The sequence below is a fragment of the Eleginops maclovinus genome, chromosome 17, assembly GCF_036324505.1.
Source record: "Eleginops maclovinus isolate JMC-PN-2008 ecotype Puerto Natales chromosome 17, JC_Emac_rtc_rv5, whole genome shotgun sequence".
In the NCBI taxonomy this organism is placed as follows: domain Eukaryota; kingdom Metazoa; phylum Chordata; class Actinopteri; order Perciformes; family Eleginopidae; genus Eleginops; species Eleginops maclovinus.
In genome coordinates, this window is record NC_086365.1 from 2,515,337 (window position 1) to 2,541,316 (window position 25,980).

Consider the following 25,980-nt stretch of genomic DNA (forward strand, 5'->3'; position numbering starts at 1 on the left):
CAAAATAAAACTCCCACTGTGTTTATATTTTATTTATTTATCTTTATTCCCACAACAACCTTTCTGTGTTTGTCTCCAAACCAATTTGTCTGATCCCCTCCCAGTCATTTCATCCTCTAATAGGGTCACAGACATTACTAAACGTTCTGGATGTGTGTCATTGTTTCTTTCCAAAGCTCCAATAACTCTTTGTTCCAGGTAACTGGAGCATCCTTTTTTTAATCTCAGTTCATTTTCACACAATTTACTGTAACTACACCTTATTCTCAATACTATTTCATATTCTCCATGTATGATTTAAGGATACAGAGTCACGGGGGAAGTTGTAACCATATTTTTGGGTAAATCTTTTTTGGGGTAAGTCTTTTTTGTGGTTTTGTGACCTTATTCTGTCGTTTCCAGGCAGCTATGTTTTATTTTTGGTGCATTGATGAGCTAAATGTGTCAGCTGCGGTTAGACACAGAGGTGAAGAAGAACAAGAAAACATCAATGTGCAAAACAGTCAGACAAGGCAACTAAGCTCATAAAAAAATGCCTACAACAAAGTAATAGGGGCTTTTGTTCCTTCTTGAACGAATAACACCTTTAACACACACGTTGATGTATAAATGCACACACACTCACACGCCCACATTGCCCTTTGCATCTTTGTTTATTGAGGTGTCAGTGGTAGAGCTGGTGTGTGTGTGTGTGTGTGTGTGTGTGTGTGTGTGTGTGTGTGTGTGTGTGTGTGTGTGTGTGTGTGTGTGTGTGTGTGTGTGTGTGTGTGTGTGTGTGTGTGTGTGTGTGTGTGTGTGTGTGTGTGTGTGTGTGTGTGTGTGTGTGTGTGTGTGTGTGTGTGTGTGTGTGTGTGTGTGTGTGCCGGACCTTTCTAAGGAGCTTGACGTCCGCAGGATGGAAGAATGTTGACAGTAACCTCAGCTTGTTTTGGTCCCACTGAATGGCTAGGACCACTGCTAATAAAGTATCAGTTAAAGTGTGGCTGCCAAGGTTATAGGCCACATCCAAACAAGAAAAAACATGAAGGACACACAGGACAGCTGAGGATTGGGAGTGCTTCTTGGAGGGGAGCAATGCTCTCATTCACACTGAAGATAGTGCGATGTGGGAGGAAATCGCCCTCAAGGTGTTGAAATAGTTCATTTATAATAAAAGTTTCTGGTGCCATCATCGGAAGTTTGAATATTTTCCGGTTATGTCAAGTATGAGCATGGACACTCACATTATTTTCCATTGGATAGATTTAGGGGCATACAGTTTACAGTCAGAACACTGAAATGAAACCACAGAGAGTAAATGCAGTGCAGCCATATATTATTAATAAGGAGTGATTCCAAACAAGCACAATTTGTACGGGAGGAAAAACATCCCTGTCTACAAACTCCCTGTGAGCTAACAGTAGAGTTAGCAAGAAGGCTAAGATATGGGAAGAAAGAAAACAAACACACTAATTAATTGCCAATGTTTCCCTCCTGCATGAAGTCAAATCAGTTTATCTATAAATATTTGTTCAACCGATGTGACACAAAGTACATCTCAGAAAAATGAAGCATGTACTTCACTACTAAAAGGAATCGATCAGAATGAACTCTGACAGATTTTCATGGCTTCTTTGAGTTGAGATAAAAAGGCAGTCTGCTGCATTATCCCAATCCCCATCCTCCTCTGGTGCAGCATGGTTTCACTGTGTGGCGTCTGAAAGTACCTGCTTTCAGATTTCCTCTGCATTTGCATTCTAGCAGTGTTGTTTTGCGTTTCCATTACCCAATGCTCTTCCTTTTGTTGATTAGCTTCCCTCTCTGACCCGCCACTCTTAACTTGATTGTAATGACTCTCTCTATAATAGCGTTGCTCTATAAATACATGTTTTGTTCAGTTTAATGACCCCTAGATTCCTGATAGTGTTTTCTTATTTTTTTTTATTTGTGTATGACTCATTTTCCTCTTCTTTCCTGTGTGCAGGATCGCAAACTCTCTAAGTCGGAGCGCCAGCGTTTCAAAGAGGAGGCCGGGATGTTGAAGGGTCTCCAGCATCCTAACATTGTCCGCTTCTATGACTCCTGGGAGGGCCCATGCAAAGGAAAGAAATGTATTGTTCTGGTCACAGAGCTGATGACATCTGGCACACTTAAAACGTGAGTACATGAGAGTAAATCTCTTTCTGAGATGCTACACTGTAAGGTCAAATGGTCTTTTCTGAAGTCGCCGCCACTCCTAATTCAGTGTTTCTGTTGAAGATGTTTTCAAATGGTAAAACAGAGAAGCTGAAAAATGTAATGCAACGTCATGCTTCATCATGTGAAACACTGAATTTGCACAAACACTCCAAACAACCTCCTCTCCCACCTGCTTCTAAAGAGCACCGTCATTACGGGTGACGACTCACCTCCAGCTTTTCCGTTGAAATGTAAATGTCACACTAACATTAACCCCTGTGTCTTCCTCTTCCCTGTCAAACTAATACGCAGCTTTTCCTCTTCATTTTCATCTCACTGCGGTGTCTTCAGCCCATCACATCCCGGCAGGGTTTGTGCTGAGTGCAGCTGTTATTGGGTCCACTTACATGTACAGTATATGCTTGTGTCTGTATTATTAACAGTCTTTATGGGATTGATTTAGGGTCTGTCTATGTACAGATGTCATTTTATGGGGTGTAATGGCATTGCACATATGCACTGTGATGAAGCCATATCAATCCACCTCCCAAATAAGGTGTTCTTAGCAACAAAGGTACAAAATCAGATGATAATCTCCTGAATGAGAAGGAGAATCCTTTCTCTGTGTGGTAAGCTGTAAATTTGTGGTTTGCAAGCCGATATTAGGGGGGTCTGGCAGTGTCTCCCCTCCCCAAAACTCACTTTAGTGAATCTATGCATCTGTGTCATTGTCCATGCCATGACCGCATGCCAGTCCCCTGTAGAGAATAGATGTGTGTCCATGAATGAGAATGTGATTGTTGAGCTCCTCACACAATAAAAGGCGCACGGCGTGCCCCCGCACAATGCATGGTGGGAAATGGGCCCAGCTGCTGCTTCTGCTGCAGATTCCTCTCATTCCAGACGGAGGGAGAGACCAAGCGAGGCGTGTGGGGGCGTGGTGGGTTCAGACTAGTTTTATGCAGAGTCACAGAAAGAGGAAGAAGAAAGTCAACAATCTGAGGAGCTGATACTGAGACAGCTAAAGAAGAGGAAGAGATGAAAGATAGTCGAGTCAGTGGTCGAATTAGACTAGATGTTATGATATATATGAAAAACTAATGAAACACCTGTGACCAAAGCTAGACAGAGTTAATCCAGCAGCACAGCAGCACCCTCCACTGGAAGAAAGTGTTATATATGTATTCAACCATGCAGATGTTCTCCATGCTGCATCTATCCAGCACGTTTTGCATCTAACAGTTAAATATTAGTTTAAGAAAGACAATGTTGTCCTACTAGAATAAATGTTTCTCATTGGTTTAAATATCCAAATAGTTAAAAAATCAAATGTAAATCACACAAAACATTTCCAGTTGAAATCATTTACGAAGAAAACCAGCAAGTACTTTCACTTCTGAAAAGTTGGTAACAATCAATTCTTGGGGAATTTGTCCTTTAAACAGTCCCTTACTGTAAGTGTCGTGAATGCATGTACATATATGCACCGGACCCAGGCCGCTCAGGGATTTGGCTGTCCTCCAGATGCAGCCTCAGAAAGGAGAGGCACTGTTGTGCGCTGAAGTGCTGGAAAAAGAGAGAGACGGTGAGAGGGAGGACTGATAGGAAGGCAGGGAGGTGGTCAGGATGGAAACACTGACCAGCGTCAGTTAGAGGCCCCTTATCTGTGTGTGTCCAGGGGTGTGTGTGTGATGGCTTATCTTTTCAAACATGTATATGCACTGTTCACATACATGTACTGTATATCCACATTCTTCAACTATATATCTGTATTTGGTACGGTTGTTGAAAAGAGAGCATGGCTGAGTGGTTGGGTGTGAGCCGTGCTTTGTACAGTGTCATTCAAGCCTCACATGCCACAGGGTTTAACTCGTCCCTCAGCACTGCTCTGACTTCAGAAAGGGAGAGAAACAAAACCAAGGAGACAGGCGAGCGAGAGGAGGGCGGCTAGGTACAGTAAAGGCAAGGGAAGTTGAGAGGGGGTGACAAGAGAGCACTGTTTCCTGTAAGATTTGTGAGAAGAGTGGTAGGAGGGGGTTGAAGAAGAGGCTTGAAATGTATTTATCATAAAATCTGAAGTGACGCAGATGTGCATTTTTAGCTATGTTCCTTAGGAAGTCCACACAATACTGTCTTCAGCCTGAAATGTGTTCCATTTACCCAAACGCACACTCTATATGAGCATATGTGAATCCATCAGGCTATTTCTGCCTAGTACATTCCTCCAACTTCTAAAGATAAATAGTAGGAGAATATAAAAGAGACAAACTCCAGTCCAATCTGCTTCTCCTTTATCTCACGCTAATTGTTTTATCCATTGTTTTGCAAAGATAGGCAGTTTTAAGACATGAGACTTTGGGAAAATATCCAGGCCTTTTTCATTGGTTTCTGGAGAATTTCTAGACCCAACAATGTTGTTTTCTTGACAAAGACTCTGCAGCTTAATTGATAATGAAAAACATTAATAGTTCAACTCTAATGTGGTTATTCTCCTCTGTTGGAGGAATGGGCTGACTGAACAAGTTCATGCAGTTCACAGTGAGCTGCCACTGGTGTGAGTATAGCCAATAACCCCCTATCTTCAGTGCATCATATGCCCAGAACAGGAGAGAGGACACCCTGTCTGATGTTTCTTACTTCTACCAGTCAGCAGAGATGCTGCCTGTTGGCCTGGTGGTCATGTGACTGCCTCTATATGATGCAGGAGAGACTAATTATATAATAGTTTCCACTGAACAAATAAAAAGTTCAAGAGAGGTGAGGCGTCTGCTGATTAGACCCCATCATCATTTTACAGGGTTAGTCAAGCCATTAGCGTCTGTCGTTTTCCTCAATGGAGTTTAGAAACAGGCAAGTAATTGCTTGTTTCAACGCTAATTGAAATGCCACTTATTAATACATTGTCATCTGCTCTGATCTGAGCTCACTGTCAGTCCAAACTGATTCTCAAGAGTTCATGTGCATTTTAGTCAGCGGCCAGTTGCTCAATAACACCGTGTGCAGATTTGGCAGCATGGACATTGAATTAAACAAAGTAAATAGATCAAGGACGAGCTCTTTTCTTTTACCGAGAAAAGACGAACAAGTCTCCACCTGACTGGAGAAAATTGGGAACAGTTTTCTTAGAATTCAAATGAAGTCATTTGATTTGTGAAAGAGTTCTGACTGAAGCCTTCTCATCAAATCAGTAGGGTTTGTCCCACGTCGGAACGTACAAACTATGTGTACTGGAGACCCCAGATCCCCCCGGCTGTAGATCTGTGTTAGCTCTGTGAAGCCTCCCTGCTTTCCACCCATGGGGGTTAGGATAATGGGCAGCTCCCACTTAGAAAGCACATTCAAAAGGCTCTAATGACGGTCATTACCCTGGCTGTTATCGTTTTCATTACAAGCTCCTTGGGGTGGGACATTTACATTAGGTTGTAATGGGATTTCTTTTCTTTACATGAATATTTACTAGAAAGTTTTAAATTCTCCTTTTTAAATGGTCAAATAAATAAACAAATGTCCATCTCTCATTCATTTGCTTGTATCCAGAATCAAACATGTCTGTTATCTAAACGTAAAATAAGGTTAAATCTGTGTCTCAGTATGTCATCATGATATCACTGTCTCTCCCTGCAGATGCCAAAATGTCTGTCAGTGACGTGCTGTCTATATTGTGTGTGTGTGAGTGATTATGCCCACATTATTTATCTTTTAAGCCGGAATTGTCTTGCAGCAATCTACTTTGGTTGTGTAAGCTTTGATCTTTAATTGACGCATTATCCGGGTTTTGTTGCTGCATCTTATCTGACTATTGTCTGCCTCTCAATGCTTTGATTTGAAAGAATGAAATCCTTCATGGATGCCGCTTTGGAACGCATTCAGCTCTCTGTCTGAAGAGAGAAGTTTCTAACGGAGAAACTCAGCTAAACGCTGCCGTGATTAAACCCCATATTATGTTCAAAGCACATCCAGCATTATTTCTGAACACTTCTCAGTGTTTCCCACTAGAACAGAGACATTATATGTAATATATAAACAACAACTCTGAGTCCCTGCAGACATCCTACTGAACACACACACAGAGGTGCTGCGGAGGGGATTCAGCTCGCGACTGTATATGGGGGATGATAGGTTGGGGGGGACGTTGCCAGGAGTTCAATGTAAAGCCAGCCCATATTTCCGATATGACTTCATATCGGCAGCAAATCTGGATCAGCTCGTTTGTACCCCCGTTTTTAGAGATGTGGGTAAGGAGGAAAAGAGAGAGGGTTTTCTGACACTTTGTGAGTCTCCTTACACACCGGGGACACATATTTTATATAAAAGACATCAAAAAGTGCATTTTGCATAATAGGGGACCTTTAATAAAATGAAATGCATAGAAGGGCAGGTGTTTTGAAGCTAGTGTGTTTTTACAGTGTCCTTTAATGATAAAAGTAACAGGCAGTTACTCTGACAAACAAAGGCCACTTGAACAGGATGCACAGCTTTTGAATATCTGTGCTGGCTTTGAACCGGCAGCTCTTTGTGTATTTTTGTACACTTAATCTGCGGTTGAATGACATGTACGTGTGATGTTCCTTTGTCCTGCAGCTACCTGAAGCGCTTCAAGGTGATGAAGATCAAGGTCCTGCGTTCTTGGTGCAGACAGATTCTAAAAGGCCTTCACTTCCTGCACACCAGAGCCCCGCCCATCATTCACAGGGACCTGAAGTGCGACAACATCTTTATCACGGGGCCCACAGGCTCCGTGAAGATAGGGGACCTGGGCTTAGCCACGCTAAAGAGGGCCTCCTTCGCCAAGAGTGTCATAGGTATGCAAAAACACATGCACCCAGCCACTGGAAACACACATCTATGATCTCACACACTACAATCTGTGCTCAGACATGAAGCTGTAAATCTGAATCAAATGTTGTAGATTGGGAAAGTGAAACAGCTGACATTATTTATGGAGTTTCACATCCACACATGCTGTCTCTTAGAGGTACAATGAACACAAACCACCGCGCACGCCTTCTGCAGATTAATTTTACTGCTTCCAAAATTTCTGACTGTAAAAGCAAACCGCAGGTATTTGAAATGTGAAATACACACCACTCAAACTACTGTGAAGGTCGGATTAAGCGGTCTGGGGAAGTGATGGCTGCGTACGCGAACACACTTAAAAATTACACCACAAGCACACCCGGCATATAATACACACCTTAAATGACGTTGAGTAAAAAGTGACAGCTCTGCTTGGAAGCCACTCAGCTGTGTAGTTCATCACAGATATGTTGGAGTTTGTACAGATGTGTGCATATTGTGCATACTCTCCTGGAGCTGAGGTGAGAATGATATGCTTTGTAAACCTCACAGCTGAGTAATTATGCAGACTCAAGTATTTGGACAGTTGTAGCCATGCGCACACACACGCACACACACACACACACACACACACACACACACACACACACACTTATAAAGGTGTAACAACACAACACGGCTCGTATGTTTTACCAGTAAGAGTTGGTCATTTTAAATCTCCAGCTGTATTTAGGGACTTTTTATGAATAACCCTTGTGCATCATAAAGGAAATTTTTGGCTTTTTAATGGTTGGATAATGTTGGCTCTGTTAGTACATACTGTAATAAGTCTGTAACAAACTGTGTAGCTTTAATACAACCTTATGATAAGAAATGTCCACATTGAAACCACATTTTTTTATTCCATGGTCATTATATCCTAAAATAATGGATTTTATTATACCAGGTTTTAAATCTACAGCTCTGGCTTTAAAATCGTACACTGTTTTTAGATATTTTCTGTATCCAATTTGAGCCAGATGTCACGTGTTTATCAAATGTCCGCACATGCATGCTTTTTTCCTGGTTTGTGTTAATGCTTCTGTATTATGAGGTACTGTTTAGTTTGATGCAATGGATGCAAACCAATGATTTTGGATCATCATTTGATCATTGAAATATCCCAGATTGTGCAGAAAAAAAGCTTTTACCATGCATAAACAAATTAAATCCTTGAAGATTTTTCCTACGTTATCTGACTGAGCCATTTAGGTTTTTAGCTCTGAAGTAAACCGTTTTTTTCCCTCTCTCTTTTTCGCTCAGGAACCCCAGAGTTTATGGCTCCAGAGATGTATGAGGAAAAGTATGATGAGTCGGTTGATGTCTATGCCTTCGGGATGTGTATGCTGGAGATGGCTACCTCAGAGTACCCCTACTCTGAGTGTCAGAACGCTGCCCAGATCTACAGGCGGGTCACTAGTGTAAGTCTGCTCTACAATCCAGGATAGCTACTTCTTTTGATCTCTTTAGATGTGAGTGGTGTTGCACTGTGGAGACCCTCAGTGGATCCACGTTCTGCATCTAACAGCGTTGTTTTTCTTTTGGTCTCTAACATTCTCTCCCCCCTGTCCTTGTTTACTGACTGTATTAAATGGCTTGAGCTGCTGACTATAATCTGTACCGAAAAGTCTCACTTGCTTATTTTCTCTCAAAACATCTGATTATAATGCACACACATTTCTATTATTCATGTTTTAGTTTGGTTGCATTTTCAATTTTTGCAAAACAAAACACAAATGAGAGTTGGAGCTGAAAACATTGTGGGGGAAAAAAACAAGACAGACACACAAACACAGACAGAGCGCAAGATATGCAATCACAGGCTGCTTTAAGTGCTGCTGAGGTCATCTCACACACACACACAAGCAAACAAGCACACAAGCACACAAGCACACAAGCACACAAGCACACACACACACACACGCACACAGGCAGCTGAGAGCCATCTCCCTCCCTCCCTTCCTCATGGCAGTGAGTCCAGCTTTATAGAGGCTGACAGTGATGCTTAATGGACCAGAGGAATTTACTAGAAATTCTCTCCTCTCTATATCTCTTTATACTCTAATGCCTCTAAAGCTTCTGTTACTTTTGGTTTATTCTTGCATTGAAACTGAATGATAACTTTGGATATACATTATCAGCAGTCTCCCTTTATTCCATATACCAACATGTTTTGGCTTTTCTCCTTCCAGTAGCCAGAGAAAGGCTTGTGTTTATTTTTAAAAATGCAAGTTTTATACCTTATTATATTTCATATCCTTTTGTTGCCTATCTGTACTATCTGCCATGCAAATACCAATTGAAGGGATACAGATCTAGATTGTCTGAAACCACCACAGTGAGAGAAAAGAGTATTTGGTCACTTCTCTTAATTTAATTTAACAAGTTAACATACATCCCTCTGTCCCCTCCTATCCATTCCCTCCTTTCTATTCCAACTTCTCACTGGTACGACTTTAAAATCAAACCCCAATTGAGTTGCACCCTATTTGAGTATGACTGTGACCTCACCTCTGGGTCCACAGCTCTGTTGGTGTGCATGATTTGAGTTTTCATTTGACACATTATATCATCACGCTTCTCTGATCTCTGTATTCAGTCAGCCAGGCATTGAGTCAAACAACCAACTTCAGTTGTCCGTATTTCTTACAGTCACACATACACACACACACACACACACACACACACACACACACACACACACACACACACACACACACACACACACACACACACACACACACACACATACACACAACCTTGTGACAACCACAGGGTGCCTCACCTGCTTCCTTTCATTTCACTGCCTAATCCATCCTTACAGCTTTCCAACCCTCTGTTTCTCACACAGTTAGAGCTGAGTTAACCCCTGATACACAGTTAATGTGAATCAGTGACTCTTAGTACAGTTGTTCCAAAATGTGGGTCATTTAGAGGCGTTGCTGGACTTACATTTAGCCTTATGGATTCGGTGACATTGGGACACAAGTATTGCTTAATATAATGTCACAAGCCACTTTAGAAGCATTTGGCCTTTCAACAAAAGTGGGTTCACAAGTCAGTGAACATTCATGTGGATCCTATGAACTATACGATATGCCCTGTCAAATAACATGCACCCTATATGCATGACCGCCTGAGAGCACAGGGTGGGGGGGATACACTTATAATACCTTTTCATACATTGTTGTTGACCAGCTTCATGGTTCTTCTTCTTCTGGAACATTCCTTAACTCCAATCCGCCTTAATAAATTCAAATGTTGCTTTCCTGCTCTCTCTCTCTCTCTCTCTCTCTCTGTTTTTCATCCTCCCGGACTTAATACAATTACTTCCTCCATCTCTCCTAACTTTGTTTGGCCCTGGAATTAAATGTGGGTGTGAGAGTCAGGGTGTGTGTGTGTGTGGGGGTGGGGGGGGGGGGTGCTAGAGAGAAACTGAGAAAGTAAAGAAAGAAAGGAGAAAGGGAGGACAGAGCTGGAGGACAAGAGCAGAAATAGGTTGTTATTTCCTGACTCACCTAGTTTATTGGTCTCAGTGCTTTGTAGGTAAGTAACCTACCTTTTTAAATGGCTTTCGTGTGTTCTTTCTGTCTATAAAACAAACAAAGGTGCTTTTGAGTTAGTTTTTCTATACGAGTTTGTATTTAATATATTGTGTGTGATCGGAAGAAACAGAAGGGCTGTGTACATTTAATCTGTTTATTAATTGCATTTTACGTGGGACAATGCTGAATTTGGTTACATGTGTTTCTTTTGGAGCAAGTCCTTTTCATTTGCCAGCTTTTTGATATTTTCAAGATTTAACCCCAGCTCCCTTCTTGCTATTCTTTGCTTCTTTCTCTATTTTGTTCCTCTAGTGTTTGAATGAATGGATACCTCATTACGATGCCTCCTTCAGTTCAGTTTTAGGCTTCTGAAGGTCGTACGTACAAATCTGAAAGGAGTTCCGTGTTCTTAGTTACTTGCTATTATCCAATAATTGTGCCTTTTCTTAGTGCTGTTTGTGTGTGTGTGTGTGTGTGTGTGTGTGTGTGTGTGTGTGTGTGTGTGTGTGTGTGTGTGTGTGTGTGTGTGTGTGTGTGTGTGTGTGTGTGTGTGTGTGTGTGTGTGTGTGAGTCCAAGTCTACTTTTGGTATTTGATTTTCTTGACTTCACTGATCTTTCTTTTTGTCTGTGCAGGGAGTAAAACCAGGCAGCTTTGACAAGGTAGCCATTCCTGAGGTGAAGGAAATTATAGAGGGCTGCATCAGAACAAACAAGGATGAGAGGTGAGACACACACCAACTCACTCACTCACACACCGAGACTACCAAAGCCTAACCCAGAGTTGCTGATATTTAGTTTGTGGATTCATGGACGCTGGAGGGAGCTTCTTTAACTTCATGAATGTAATAGATCACAATAGCACCACCACACCCAAGAATGACTGATGGTAAATCACCCTCTCTTTAAGTCCAATCCTGCTTCACAGCTCCTTGGTCAGAAATAAGCTGTCCTGTATTCTCGCTCTGCCCGTGCAAAAACAATCCACTGTCCCTTCTGTCTGTGGCTTTACAAACTGAACCAAAGCTCAAATGTTCCAGGTCTGCTGAGCTCTGTTTGTCCTTCTTTAGAGTCTGAAACTCCGTTTTTTTCGTGAAGAATAGTCATATGATTGGTGGTCTGTCATCAAGTGTTTTTTTTGTATTTATTCCCTGGAATACTGGGATAAATTAAATACCATGTCTGTCCTATTAGCTGCTGAGTAGCTCACAAGGCATTCCTGGTATTGAACAAATTGGTAACAAGTAGCACCAACATTACATTTCTATTTCCTCCTCTTGTTCCTCTAGGTATGCTATAAAGATCTTGCTGAACCATGCGTTCTTCCAGGAGGACACGGGGGTCAGGGTTGAACTGGCAGAAGAGGATGATGGGGAAATGATTGCCATCAAACTCTGGCTCAGGATAGAAGACGTAAAGAAGCTCAAAGGCAAGAATAATTGTGTTTTGTTATTTAATAAAATAGGACTTTTTTTATAATTCCTAAAGTCTCAGACCCAAATATGGCAAATATATCGTAGCAGCATTTCTAACCTGCTGAAAAAGCACATGTTAACTGTTGAAGAATGAAAGCACTTAATGCTATTATTAATATCAAGGATTTTCTCTCAGGAAAACCGGGGCAGCTTCCTGACTAGCATTGTGTCAACTTGTTTGCAGGAAAATACAAAGACAACGAAGCCATCGAGTTCTCCTTTGACCTGATCAAGGACGTCCCTGAAGATGTCGCGCAGGAAATGGTACGTAATGCAGGAACTGAAGAGGTGGACTCATGGTGTGAGGAAGTGATGGATTTAGGCAAGAGGGCATAGACAAATGGGAAGAACTACATGGCAAAGTGAAGGGTTATTGTTAAAAGGAGTATATTTGGCCCAGGTTGAGTCTGGCTACGTTGCTGAGGGGGACCATAAGACCATGGCCAAGGCCATCAAGGACCGCGTGTCTCTGATCCGCCGCAAGAGAGAGCAGAGGCAGCTGGTGCGAGAGGAGCAGGAGAAGAGAAGACTGGAGACTGAGCAACAACAACAACAGCTTCATCAGCAGCAGCAGCAACAACTTCAGCAACAACAACAACAACAACAACAACAGCTTCAGCAGCAGCAGCAGCAGCAGCAGCAGCAGCAGCAGCAGCAGCAGCAGCAGGAGACACTCAAACTTTCCCACACACAGGTGAGTTGAGCAGCTGGCATTGTTTAATGTTAAGATGTTGGTCAATAAGTTGTTATTATATTTGTACCCTGATTGATTGACCGGTAGGGGGAACTGACTGATCTTGAGTATGCAAGGATGTTTTTTACATCTAGATTGTGTTGTTTTGTTTGCAGGTAGAAGCAGAGGAGACAGAAGTGGAGCATCAGCAGCTTCACTATCAGCAGACCGGCATCTTGCACACATGTAAGACTAAGAGAGTACATTCTAAATATCAGATAGACCCCTATCACATACACATAGAGCGTGTGGTATCGTCATATTGTGCACATTATTTGTTAGGATCCCCATTGGAGATGTAATGGAATAAGGAGGCAGGACAAAAGGTGACCCTCTCTCTCTCTCGCTTTCTCTCTCTCTCTCTCTCTCTCTCCCTATCTCTCTCTCTCTCTGTCTCTCTGTCTCTCAGCTGAAGGAGGTCTGGACAGCGGACAGGGCTCCTCCGTTTTCTCCTCTGACTCCCCCAACCTGGCTCAGCTGACCATGTCGTACAGCTGCCCCACTTCCACCCACCCCCCTTCCCAGCCCCAAACCCCCTACCCCTCCACCCCCTCAGCCAACCCACAGCAGCACCCAGGCTACGGCCAGCCGCTGCAGCAAATGGTGAGTGCTGATGACCTCCACATAGGACATTGCACTGAAGTATCTTTCTCCTGCACATATGACGTCATGCTCAGCGCGCCTGTGAGGGGCTACACTCATAGGCGCGCTGAAAATGACAGTTTGAAGTGAGCACTACATTTTGTTTTGGAGTGAGTGTGCAGTGTTTGTGAGTAGACAAGGAAAAAAACAAAGCATGGGTTTTTAACTTTTATTTGGAGATGATCATTTTTGACATATTTGATTTTTATCTTGCCTATTGAGGCCAAGTTAGACAATCTGATATTTACTCATGCAGCTGAGCAGTGAGTCAACAATTTACTTTCATAGTATGCCAGGTAATTATTCATTTGTTGGTGTATCTCATCTCAGAGATCTGAAAGCCATTCTCTCTTGCCTCCATCCTGCTATTTTATCAGCCACTTTCTTTCTCTTTTCCACAATCCTCCTTGATCTTTGTCGGAATTTATTATTTTAATGCAACACTCCTCATCTATGCTTCTGATTGTTGTCCCAGCTGTTCATTCAGTTACTATTCTCTTCATTATTTTTTATATATTTCTTTGTGTTGTATGTTGTGAAACACAACAACATGCTTTTTACTTTGCCGATGCATAAGCATCATGTAAAGAATTACAAACAATAGGGATAAAAATGGCACTTCACTGAGTAATGTAACTTACTTTTTAAAGAATACTGTAATTTTGTTAATCAGATATTCTCTTCGGGGTATTGTCTGTATTTTAAGGATTTTCCCGAAGAGATCATTGACCTTAGATATGGCATAATACTTTTGTAATGCAGATATAATATTACATTATTTTCACTCCCCAATTACCTTAAACTTGGGTGAATTTTTTCCAAGTACTTAGAAGAGGGGTTGTGCATTTCTATTTAATAATAATAATCATTTCCATTACCTTTTGGCTACCAATTTCAAATGTTCCAGCACCTACAATGAGCGATATTGTTCAACTGGAAGATCATTCAGTGTTCATACAATTGAATAATCCAATTATGTTTTTACCTAGGACTTTTTCCAATAAGCCTATTTCCTCAATAAAGTTCATTTCAGCGTCACCAGCGGAGTTGATGACAGACTGGTTTATCACATTAGAGAGCCGTTTAATTGAATATGTTGAATAACCTTTCTTTCTTTTATGTAACATTGTGTTATTTTGTTTTTCATTGAGTTTTAATGTGTTTTCATTTTGTTTCCTTGGTAATCAGTCTGTGTTTAAGTTTTCTTTAGCGCATATGTTTACAGTTATATTTCCGTGTGTAATTGTGTCATTTGTGTTGTTATACTATCTCAAACGGTTTCACTGATAACACTCTTCCCTTTACAGTTTTTCTATTTAATTTCCCCATTTATGTTAATTACCTAGGAGGTGTCATTTACTACTTTATGTATTACGTTCATATTGATCAGGTATTGAAATGTATTACCGTGATGTAGTTTCATTATTTACTCGATGACCTTTCATCACTTGATTGATTTTGTTTGTGTATTCGTCACTTAACTTTTCATACCTGTGTCCTTTGGTTGTGTTGTATCTATGTTTAGTCTATTTTTTGTGTATTATAATTTACTCTCTTTGTTTTCCATGTTGGTCCCGCCACTCTCTATCCCCTCTCCCTGGCCTCCAGCCTGCGTCGCGCCGCCGTCGAAGTCGTAGCATGTCTTTTTGCGTCCCCCCCTCCTCATACTCCTTTTCCCATGCTCCTTCGCCCCTGGCCGCTCCTCCAAAGCAGCCCTCCACCCCTCCTCCAGACCTGTACTCCTCATCCTCCTACACCACCACCTCCCCCTGCATGCCTCTCACGGCTGAGAGGGACACATTTGCCGGGCGCCTCTCCAAGGCCCTGGAGACGGTCCTCCCCCTCCACACTGCCTCCCCGCAGCCCAGTGCCAGGCAGCGGAGGGCCAGCCTACCCGCCCTGTTCTCCACCCCTGTAGGTTCACAGTCTCAAGTCCTAAGTGGTGGTGACAACCACAGCGAGGGGAGAGAGGGAGAGATGAGGTAGACAGGCCACACTGGTGTCTGAAAGTAGATAAAACTGCAAATAAATGTGTTGATTAATATATTTACAGAGGGCCAGGTGCCACTTCACTTGAAACAGCTCGTACATTACTCATTTTACCCAAATGGGAAATGTGTAAACAAGGTGTAGTCAGAAAATGTAATTATTTTGCTAGTTCATTGAAAATACAAGCTGAGAGGGACAATGATCCATATTCAGCCTCCTTAACTGAATATGGAAATGTATAGAAATCTGCTTTTTATTTGATAAATAAGTTTGAGTATTATTTCATATAATAATAATAACTCTTCAATAACATTATACTCTTAATTTGAGTCATTTTGTGTAGGTGGCTCCTTGATTAAGTAGATTACAGTAACCTGTGTTGGTTCAAACTTAGTTTATTTTCAGGCACTGCTGTGAGTCTGACATCCTGCCCCTCCACCTCTCTTGAACTCTCTTTCTCACTCTGTTAGACCACCATGTGTTCATATTGAAATCAGATTGACTGGCTATACCTTCACCTTTGCTCTATGATACAAATGACTAATATCTTCTGCATCTGCCATCAGGAAAACTGAGTACAGCATGTTAGTGCTCTGAAAGTTGCTATATCCAAAATGTAAATTAACAATCAAGAAAGAATTAGGTGGCTATATTGGGCCCCAATTTCAGTTACAATATAATGCTGTGACTCACGGTCGCCTCCTTCTCCACAAGGGGGTACCTTTTTTATTTTTTTCATTTTAAAAGTCGAGACATTATGCTTAAAACCTCACCTGACTAGATAGTTAGGTTGCAACTACCTAGCATTTGACAGTGAGTGCAGATGCTTCAGGATATTATGGATCTTAAAGCAAACATTTGGCCTTTCTTCTCTTTATACTACCTCACTATGATCGATCTCTCCCACTTTTACTGTCTTGTCTTTGTGCTGTGTCCTACCCTTTCATCTCATCACTCCGTTTTTACATCTGATAGCTATGTTCTGTCCTATCTTAAGCACGTCATATTGTTTCTTATTTGGAAAGAGAATCTATATGTCTTTTTTTCTCTTGGTATTGCTTCGAAATGATGCTCTTTAATACACTGTTTTCTCCATTTCTTGTGGGCCTGTGCTGTGGATCTATATCCCTCTCATTCTCATCCTTAAATCCATTGTATCTCATTGTCGCAGCAGCATTCAATGCCGCACCCCTACAGTGGAGGCGGAAGCACAGGAGGAGCAGGAGGGAGCATCCCCCTCCATACCCTCCCAGACCCCCCTACTATTTTCTTCCCCTCCATCCCCGAGCGGCCCATATCCTTCTCTCCTCCTCCCACTGGGGCCCCTAAGGCCTACAACACCCAGAGACGCAAGAGCACGTCCATTCTGGAGGCACACACCCGACACTTCCAGCCTGCTTACCCTCGCTATGGGAGCAGTCTGCATCCTTTTTCTGGGATGGAGGTTGTTGAGACCCCTCCTCTCTTTATGGTCAATCCCAGTTTTGCAGCAGCTGCTCAAAGGCTTGGTGTTGGAGAGCCGCTGCATCTCCAAGGACAATCTGACCCGAGCTTGTACGGCTACAAAGACATGAGAGCAGAGCATGAGGAAGCAGTGAGGAGACTGAGTCTAAATCAAGCTGCCTTATTGGACCATTATGAAGCCCTGGCATATGGAGGTTATCCAATGACTGCACACCAGCTAGGCCACTTGAGTTTCCATCAGCAGAGGCAAGCAGCAGCCGCAGCTGCTAGCATGGGGTACGAAGCTGTTCCTCCACCTCAGCCAGGCTTCTTGCACACGCATCTCATGCCAAGAATGAGCACACACAGTCCAATCACTCCACCTTTACCTCCCATGAGTGGGCCCGCCGGTGGCTCTACGTCATCCTCTGATGGATACTACCCTCCACCGCAACACGCTTCCTCTTCTGCTTTCCCCATGTCCGCACCTGCAGTGATGGCTGAAGCCCTGCCATCAACTGGGAGTGTTTTTGAGTTCCATTTAGCCGCAGCCGCCGCAGCTGCTGCTGCTGGAGACCCAAGCCTCCTGGCGTCCAGACTTTATCGGGCCCGCAGGAGCTCCATGGACCTCCCTCTGGAGGAGAACACTGGTACTGGATCCGGAGGTTCAGGCACGTACAGTCGACTGCAGCCGGTGACAGAAGAGCTGTACTCGTACCTCAGCCCCGAGCTCCCCTTACCTCCAGGAAGTCTCCTCCTTCACCACATAGGTATCACTGGAAAAGACAGAAGCCCAGATCCTTCTAGTGACTCGTTTGCCTCCTCTGACGCCGGAGAGTTCCAGTCCCCTCCTCCGCCTCTGCTCCCTCCCTTCGACTCCTCCGCTGCTCAGTCCATCCCTCACTCATCCTCCGCTGTGTTCTACGATGCGCCCGGAGGACTGTTCCCTGTGGATCCCCAGGGACATCCGCCCTCCATGCAGAGCTTTCTCCCTGCCACCCCATCCACTGAGCTTGGGGGAGCAGCATCCACCCAGCTGGAGTCTCTGATCCAGAGTGCCTGGGCTCGGCATGGAGGGGTGATACCAGCCCAACCCGATATGACATACCATGAGTCATTGCTGGCCATGCAGGCCGCTAACCCCACTCTGGTACTTCGTTTAGACCTTAAAATACCCCCTACACCTTTGGGTCAATTACTATTACATTCTTTGCTTTTTTAGCAAGGATTCTCAAACACCACTGTATATATTATAATATCCATATTGTAACATCCTTTTTTAATTGTTTGTCTGGAAAAAGGCAACATCACTAACATGGAGAATGGCATATATTACCATGGAACAAATATTTCATGTTATTGTGCCCACAGAGTCATTTGCCATTGTGTACAGTAAAAAAAAACAAGTAGAGAGATAGACAATGGTATCATACTGCAAAGTATGTGAATCCTTCTATGAAAAGCAGCTGAAGTATTTATAATAGTGATATGACCTAGAGGCTTTTATACCAATCCCTGATGTTTTTTACCCTACCAACTCAGGACCCCCGATGATGTAGTCGTCTTTGTTTGTGATTTTATCCCCCCCAGTCATATGAACACTGCAGAGAGAGGGTCTCGTAGTCTGCCTTCAAAATATCTCACATTATTAAGTGTTCTGCCTAAAAAAAAGAAATTCTAGCCAAGGGCAGAGCTTTCATCAAACTTTAAAGAAGAGGGCATCACTCAGAGCCCAGCCAACCAGAAACATTAGATTTTTAAACCCAACACAAGACTCCATATCGTGAGTGGAATAAAAATGATGTCAGAAGGTAGTCTTTGAGACCATCTCTGGTACAAGCTGTTCAAAGCAGTCTAAGCCCCCTCCTTTCTGTGTTTGTGTGGTGTATTTTTTTTATTTGTCAATGTCAGTAAGTAATATTTTGTCTGTATGTTCATATTTAAATGTATATGAGAAAATGTGTGTTTGTGGGAGTATACTGTGTGTATGGTATACTTCATTCTTTTGCTCATACAAATCCAAAGTCCAACATCCATGGTGAGCATTGTATATAAAAACACTTGCAAATGTAGCTTTATATTCTAGACACACTACATGTTACGAAACTAAGAACATCATTTTGTAATGTTAAAGCTGGGAGACTTTGCTGATTTGTATGGACAAACACACAGAAACATACAACAAAACCAAGGGGGCTTGGACAACCTAGCATTGTAACCACACGGATAGATATTCCATGTGTTTATTTTAAATTCCTTCTGTTTTGTGTTGTAATTGCTGAAGATCCTGGCTTTTTGTTTCTTTATTTTAGCATTTTATTTTATTGTCATTTACTGCTCCCACTGGTCATCAACTTTCTACACAATGTTTAAAAGTCAAAGTCTATATTCATTAAACCCTTAGAAAGCTGATATCCTCAGCATCACTTCTCCATGTTCACTTTAAAACACGTATGATCACTCTTAATTTTTTCTCAATCTTTATCTGTCTTTTTATTTCATGTCATTGAATTTAGGTTTTCTATCTTTCTATATATTTATTAGATATATTTTGTGCTATCCTTTATTGTTTTTACGTGTTGATGTTAGAAAAAGTTAGGTAGCAGTGTGTCTGATGCAACGTACTTGTGCTTTGTGACGAGTAACAAATTGCAAACGGCCTTCTAAGGGTTCAGTCTCTTGGTATGATTCTATTGGTGCTCAGATGTTCACTAGGGGTGCACCAGGACAATCAATAATCCCAAAATGCACCTTTTAATCATTTTTTAAAAAGGCAACATTGCAAACCACTCAGACTTTCCTTTAAGGGCTGCTTATAAAATATCAGGAAGAAATCTTGAAATGAAAATCTTAGTATATTTGACGTGGCAATACATCCAACAGGACCCCTGTGTTAGGGTGTTTTAGGGCAGCAGCCGTGGGATTCTTCTAGTTTGCACTTTCTTTGACTTCTTATCACTACCAATCACTAAGGGTTTGACCTGCATGTGAGAATTCCCTGTACTTACACCCTGCCTAACCCAGTATTGTGCCTGTACTGTTGTACATGCTACACTACAAACTGTGTGTATTTGTTGATGCATACAGTCGGTATTGGTGTGCTTCTACCTGTAGCCGTATAGATGTTGTCTGTGTGCATATGTGCATACACAAGAAGGAAATGTAGACTAAAAACCTGATTACTGTAGAACGGCAGAAGTACCTTGTGTTTGCACTCATGTACGGTTTATGAGTATGAGCGACAAACTGTTTCTGATCCTTTCTTGTTTTTCTTCTTGTTGCCAATCTCTCTTGATTCCCACAACTCCTCTTCCTCTCTGTCCGTCTTTCTGCCAATGTGTTCTTCAACAGCAGGGTCAGTCCCCAATCCCACAATCCACTGCAGGACCCCCCTCTCTGGTCCCCGCCAACACAAAGCAAGCTCCTCCTGGGACCCCCCAACAGGTAAGATCTGTAGTAAAACAACCCAGAAAGTACATGTATCTAGAAGTTTGTTCACTTATCTCAATTCTATCCCACTTTGGTTCCACTTTAATACCACATCCCCATACAGATCCCAAAATCCCATACCCTATTTTCTCTGCTTACCCAGCAATACCTGGGCTTTGTCTTTGAAGTGGTAGCCCCTCCCACAGCGCTGGCAATTTGCCTGCGGTTACAGCACAGAGCTGTGTTTTGCCCCCTGCACAAACCACTGGCATGAACTAATTGCAGCCTTAAACTGAATTGATTGAGCATGAAATTGAACATTAATCTGAGATCAAATGTGTTTTGTCAGAAAAACATGAAGTGAGAGATGTTTCCTGATTGGAACTAGCAAAACAACCATTCACATATAATTCAATTCAACATGTTTGTGTAACCGTTGTATAACACACTTTTTTATAGCATTTATACAACGCTGTACTAAATATAATGTACTGTAATATTGTTCAGCAGGAAATTACCAATAAATGGGATAATATAAAATGTAATTCATTTACCCAGCTGGCATTTTCCAACTAATTTTAGTTTCTTATCCCTGGGATCATCTGAGTTTATCTGGCTTTATTAGAAGCAGGACATGACTTGGAACTGAACTACCTAAAAAAAGTCTCAAACCTAAAAAGGATGTTGGTGTAATCTTTATATATTTAGTTATTTCCCCTCACTGCCTCTCTCTTTTCTTTCTCTCTCCAGGTTGTTTCATCCAGTCACAGTATCACGTCGGTTCAGAGCCCCTCACACACATCTCTGCCGCACACATCTTCACAGGTACGTGAAGTAGCATCGCTGATTAAAAATACACTTACAAGATCACCTCATAAACACATTCCTAATGCAAACAAGTGGCAGCTGTTCTTTCCGCAGACACTAGCAGGATTTAACTCAAGATTATAATAAATGTCTGCTTTCATCTTTACCGACACACACACCTACCGCCTTTTATACACACGCCAAAGTCTAAGTTAAAGCCAATTCGATTAAGACTGACTCTTTTTATTGTCCTCGTGTAAACCCATGAGGGTTAGTTTAGGTTCCAGACGACACTCTGTTAGTATTGCTTTCCCACACACTCTACTGTGTAGGCATTAATGCAAAAACAGTCACATGGACACACAGTATACGAGTATTTAATCACAGGCTTCATAACCAATGCCATTCTTGGCCATTACTGCATGTTCTGCTCGTCTTGAATTGCTTTTCTTCGCTGTATTTGTCAGCTCATATTGTTTCCCCTATTTTTTTCTACTCTCTGGCTGGCTCATTGGCATGCTGCCTGCACTTATCACTGGGTTTGTTTTTATGTGTGTTTCCACATGCTTCCTCATCTCTCTGTACACCATTTATGTGTGCTTGAATGTTTGGTGTATGTGTTTGTGTGCCTTTAGTTTTTTGACCTCAGTCCGTCTCCCAGTATAGAGCATCTTTATCTTCTGTACCAAGCTGCTCAGCTAGCTCTGGTTCAGGTACCATTATACTGTATATGGCAATGTATTTATTGTGAGTGTGTGTATGTGTGATTTGGTCAGTGAATCTGTTCGACATCCCTCTTGTTTCTTTGATTTTTGGATATAGATCTGTCTGTGGTTGATGTTTATCGTTGGTAGCTCACCCCAGATGCTCTTACTTAGTATCTGATCAAAAGCATGGAGCACAAACACATCAGTATATTTTTAGCAATTTATTTGTTCTAATATGTCCTGGATCAGCAGTGATAAACAGTAAAAGGACATTTGGTTACTGTTGGAAGTGAAGAATAGAGAATGGTGTGTTTCATCATCCAGGCCTGTACTCAGTTGGGCATTTTAGTGAATATATTTTATTGCCAGAATAGGATTCGACCTACAGGAAACACACACTACCTGTAACCTCAATTTAGACTTGCCACAGAATAAATCCTAGTGTTTGAAAACATTTGTTGTTATGTTTGTAGTCCTGTTTCTCCATTGTAATGTTTCATGAGTGTTCACTTTGTGAAACAAACCTGCCTGTGTCCCCCACCTGTGACGCAGCACTGTGCATCGTGTGTACAGATCTAAGTTGTGTGTCGTTGCATGGTCTCACAGTCACGTGGGTTTTTACACAATCGTCGTGTCACAGAGCGTGTTGTCATTAATGGTCTTGCTCAGTGTTTGAGTTGTCTTGCTCGGTAAGTTGTTTGAGGGTCAGTAACGGGTCAGTGAACTAAATCTTTGTTTTTACATGGTTTATCATCAAGGACAATAAATACTCTTAAAGAGGCCCTGAGTTTCTGAGAATATGTCCTCTTTAAGCTCATGGGGTTTTTTTTTCACGTTGAGATTTTCATGTGAAGTTTTGCAGCAGTTAAACTAAAGAGCAGCTTTAGCTCACTGATCCATTACGAAGGAGATTGACGTTAACACGTGATCAATGCCGGGTTTATCTACTTCCTCCTCCCTGTGACGTTACTCCCTCCCTTTTCCTCCCTCCCTTCCTCTGCCTTATCCACGTTCTTCTTTCTCCTTTCTTTTTTCCTCTCTGCCTCCTCTTCTTCTTCCTTCTGGTCCTCCATCCTCTTCTCAGCCCAGTGTAACTCAGTCTACCATGTCCTCAGCGACCTTGCCTTCTCCGTCGCCATCCCTCACTGTTACCATGCCGACAGCGGCCATGGCTTCCCTTCCCTCTCCTCTGCCATTGCCCGTTGGGTTGGTGCCTACTGTTGTTTCCCCTCCTCCTTCTGCTCCTCCTCCTCCTGTGCCCACACCTATGCCTCAGCCATTGGCCACGGTGGTGCCAATCATCAGTGTAGTCACCGCCCCACCTGATACTCCCATGGAAGCCCCTCCCCAGGTACTGGTCATAGACTATCAGAGCCACAACGTCAATGCTGTGGGCGAGTGGGTTAACTCTGTTTTGGGTTGGATAGCATGTAATATAATATGAGTGTGCCAAATCAGATTCACCAGACTTTCTTAAACGTACAAACTTGGTAAATCAAGTGTTAAAGCTTGGTATTTTTTTTAGGTGTGCATGTGTAGGTGTGTGTACTTTATACAGTACAATTGGCCCGATGGAGCATCTAGTCCTGCAATTTGCAAAAAGATCCAGAAGCAGCTGCTGGAGTCAGAGACGGTTTCCAGTAACTACATAAAGACATGCGTTTTTGAAAGTTATATCATATATTTTTAAGTTATGCAAAAGTGTTTTCCCCTTTGGTTAAAAAAAACAGATCTGGACCATAATTTTGTTCGTAACTGACAGAAATCTCTGAGTACTAACAGATTGGAGAAGTTCTCTCAAATGACTTGAACATGCCGCTCAAGAACAAATCTGTTCATGAGAGGTGTTCTTCCATGATGCTCAGTGTCCTCAGAGGGAAAGCATTATTTCATTATAAACAACTGTGGATGTCTCAGATGTTGGGTGTATGTTTTTGAGTTTGGGTTGCTCTGTTTTAGTTTGCATTTTCAGCACATGCTTATTTCAGTACAACTCGGTGGCAAATATAAAGATTTATTATCTAGATAATATTTTGGTTTGCATTTTTTTGATGTGTCATTCTTTCTGGTCCAGGTGCAGGAGTTCAATTTAATTCTGACTTTATTTCTAATGTCAAAAGCTCTTATAATAGACATTGAAACAGGTAGCATGTGAGATACTGTTTGACATAAGGAATACAAACTCTTCTCAAGTTGTTGTTTGGCTCCATATACTTTCATTCAAATGAATCCTCTTAAGTCATGCGTTATAATCTAGATTCCTCTCTTACTGGTGTCCCTCTTTGCTTGTATTTCATGCTTTTTTGCTGTATTTTTCTTCTTTGTGTCAGTTTGGATAGCGATCAAATTGATGGATGTGTGTGTGTTTGCGTGTTTGTGTATTTTCATGTGTCTGTGTGTGTTTCAGTCTTCAGAGCTGTCCCAGTCCCAACTACAGCCACCTCAAGTTCTCTCATCTATAGAGAGGTAATAAATATGAAGCAAACTCACACTCTGAACTCCCGCCATTTATTAATCATTTTGAATGGCGTCTCAAAGTCAGTTGGTATTTTCCTGTTATTAAATCTGGCCTCTGTTTCCCCTCAGCGGCCACTCTGAGGCCTCAGGTCTGAGTGACGGAAACGATGGAGGAGGAGGGGGTCGCCATGAAGGGCGCTCCACCAAGCGACATCAGAGGCGTTCTGTGCGAAGCCGATCACGCAATGAGAAGACCTCCAAGGCGAAACTCAATGTCCTCAATGTAATAGCACAGCCCATAAGTCCTATAAAATCCTAATGAAGCAATAACTCTTCTTTTGTTACTTTTTATTGGTTGTCAGAGTTATGAGCTGCAATAAAAGTAAATAGAAACCTCTAATAGAGATACTCATCTGTTCACATTCTGTCTCCTTTCTGATGGTGTGTGTTCTGTGTGTGTGTGTGTGTGTGTGTGTGTGTGTGTGTGTGTGTGTGTGTGTGTGTGTGTGTGTGTGTGTGTGTGTGTGTGTGTGTGTGTGTGTGTGTGTGTGTGTGTGTGTGTGTGTGTGTGTGTGTGTGTGTGTGTGTGTGTGTGTGTGTGTCTAGATCTCCAACCGAGGAGACAGGGTAGCAGAGTGTCAGCTGGAGACACACAACAGGAAGATGGTGACTTTCAGGTTTGACCTGGACGGAGACAACCCTGAGGAGATTGCGCAGATCATGGTACACACACCGCCACTTTTTTCATCTCCTCCACAACTCTTGAGAATGATTTGCTCTCCTTCCAAACATGTTCATTCACTTATTAGTCCATGCAGAGGCTGGAATATGTAGGCTACTTTTGTTGGAACATTTATTTTCCGAGACGTAATTGTGACAAAAAATATTGTAATTAAAAAACAAAATGTTACAATTATGATAAATGTAAGGGCTTTAATTGAGCCTTTGCAAATTAGTCTTTATATCTGTATCTGGCATGTTTACACAATGGACTCAAGTTCCCATGTTAATGAATGTTAAATAACCCTTTCTAAGAGCAATTGACTTCTAAATTTTAAAAAAGAGTGGAATTGAAAAGAATTCAGAAATATCTTGAAAATAAAATGTAATTTGAAAATAAATCACAGTTCCAAAACCAAAAAACAGAAATGGACACTAGGTCAGAAAATATGCCATGTTCATCAAAGTTTGCGCAATGCCCTAGTCTTGATAATAGGGATAACCCTGCTGCATCGTGGTGGCTCAAATGTGGGTGACACAACACAGCAGGCGATATTGAGGTCAGCTAAATAATGATCTTTACAGGCCAAGGAATATGCTTCACATGCCAGTGTGCGTGCTATCTCCTCTTTGTCACCCAAAACCACTGAACACACACATAATTGCTCCTGTCCTTGTGCTTTCATTGTGAGAGTTATCAGCAGGTTCCCACCAGAAGTGAAATTATAGCTCTGTGGCCAGGCACTGGCAAAGAAGGAATAAACCAGCATTGTTTCTGTCACATATCATACTTAATCTGACTTTTTTTCTCTGCAGGTCCAGAGTGAGTTCATCCTGGAGAGTGAGAGGGAGTCGTTCATTGAGCAGGTCAGAGAGGTGATAGAGAACGCAGATGAGAAGGGTCTGGAGAGGGACACAAACAGCCAGGTAAATACAACATACACTCTTTATTTAGTCTCTCATTTGGTGTTTTGTATGGGTTCCTGATGTTGTTTTATGAATGTTTGAATAGCTGCTTAAATGCAGTATTGCAGCATGTATC

The 25,980-nt window shown here is 42.1% G+C and overlaps 2 protein-coding genes across 2 annotated transcripts in view; both read left to right on the plus strand.

Moving 5' to 3' along the window:
• The window catches only part of wnk1b (WNK lysine deficient protein kinase 1b), a 79,175-nt gene that overhangs the window by 36,415 nt on the left and 16,780 nt on the right, over window positions 1-25,980 (plus strand). Inside the window, exons 3-17 of the mRNA XM_063905776.1 lie at window positions 1,964-2,136; window positions 6,739-6,959; window positions 8,257-8,414; window positions 11,173-11,261; window positions 11,826-11,965; window positions 12,196-12,275; window positions 12,412-12,705; window positions 12,861-12,930; window positions 13,154-13,347; window positions 20,170-20,262; window positions 20,998-21,072; window positions 24,169-24,227; window positions 24,348-24,501; window positions 24,825-24,941; window positions 25,755-25,865. Of these exons, the coding sequence (XP_063761846.1) occupies window positions 1,964-2,136; window positions 6,739-6,959; window positions 8,257-8,414; window positions 11,173-11,261; window positions 11,826-11,965; window positions 12,196-12,275; window positions 12,412-12,705; window positions 12,861-12,930; window positions 13,154-13,347; window positions 20,170-20,262; window positions 20,998-21,072; window positions 24,169-24,227; window positions 24,348-24,501; window positions 24,825-24,941; window positions 25,755-25,865 (2,028 nt within the window). The remainder of the gene's footprint in view (window positions 1-1,963; window positions 2,137-6,738; window positions 6,960-8,256; window positions 8,415-11,172; window positions 11,262-11,825; window positions 11,966-12,195; window positions 12,276-12,411; window positions 12,706-12,860; window positions 12,931-13,153; window positions 13,348-20,169; window positions 20,263-20,997; window positions 21,073-24,168; window positions 24,228-24,347; window positions 24,502-24,824; window positions 24,942-25,754; window positions 25,866-25,980) is intronic.
• LOC134879488 (proline-rich protein 36-like) lies at window positions 15,025-18,372 on the plus strand. Its single transcript, XM_063906032.1, has 3 exons — window positions 15,025-15,300; window positions 16,547-17,968; window positions 18,361-18,372. Exons 1-3 carry the CDS (start codon window positions 15,025-15,027, stop codon window positions 18,370-18,372), a joined length of 1,710 nt encoding a protein of 569 aa, XP_063762102.1.

What these genes read in the sequence shown, in the direction of transcription:
- LOC134879488 (XM_063906032.1), top strand. Translation starts at nt 15,025, where the DNA reads ATGTCTTTTTGCGTCCCCCCCTCCTCATACTCCTTTTCCCATGCTCCT. An exon ending in CCGCCCTGTTCTCCACCCCT is followed by an intron (nt 15,301 to 16,546) that starts GTAGGTTCACAG and finishes TCATTGTCGCAG; the next exon opens with CAGCATTCAATGCCGCACCC.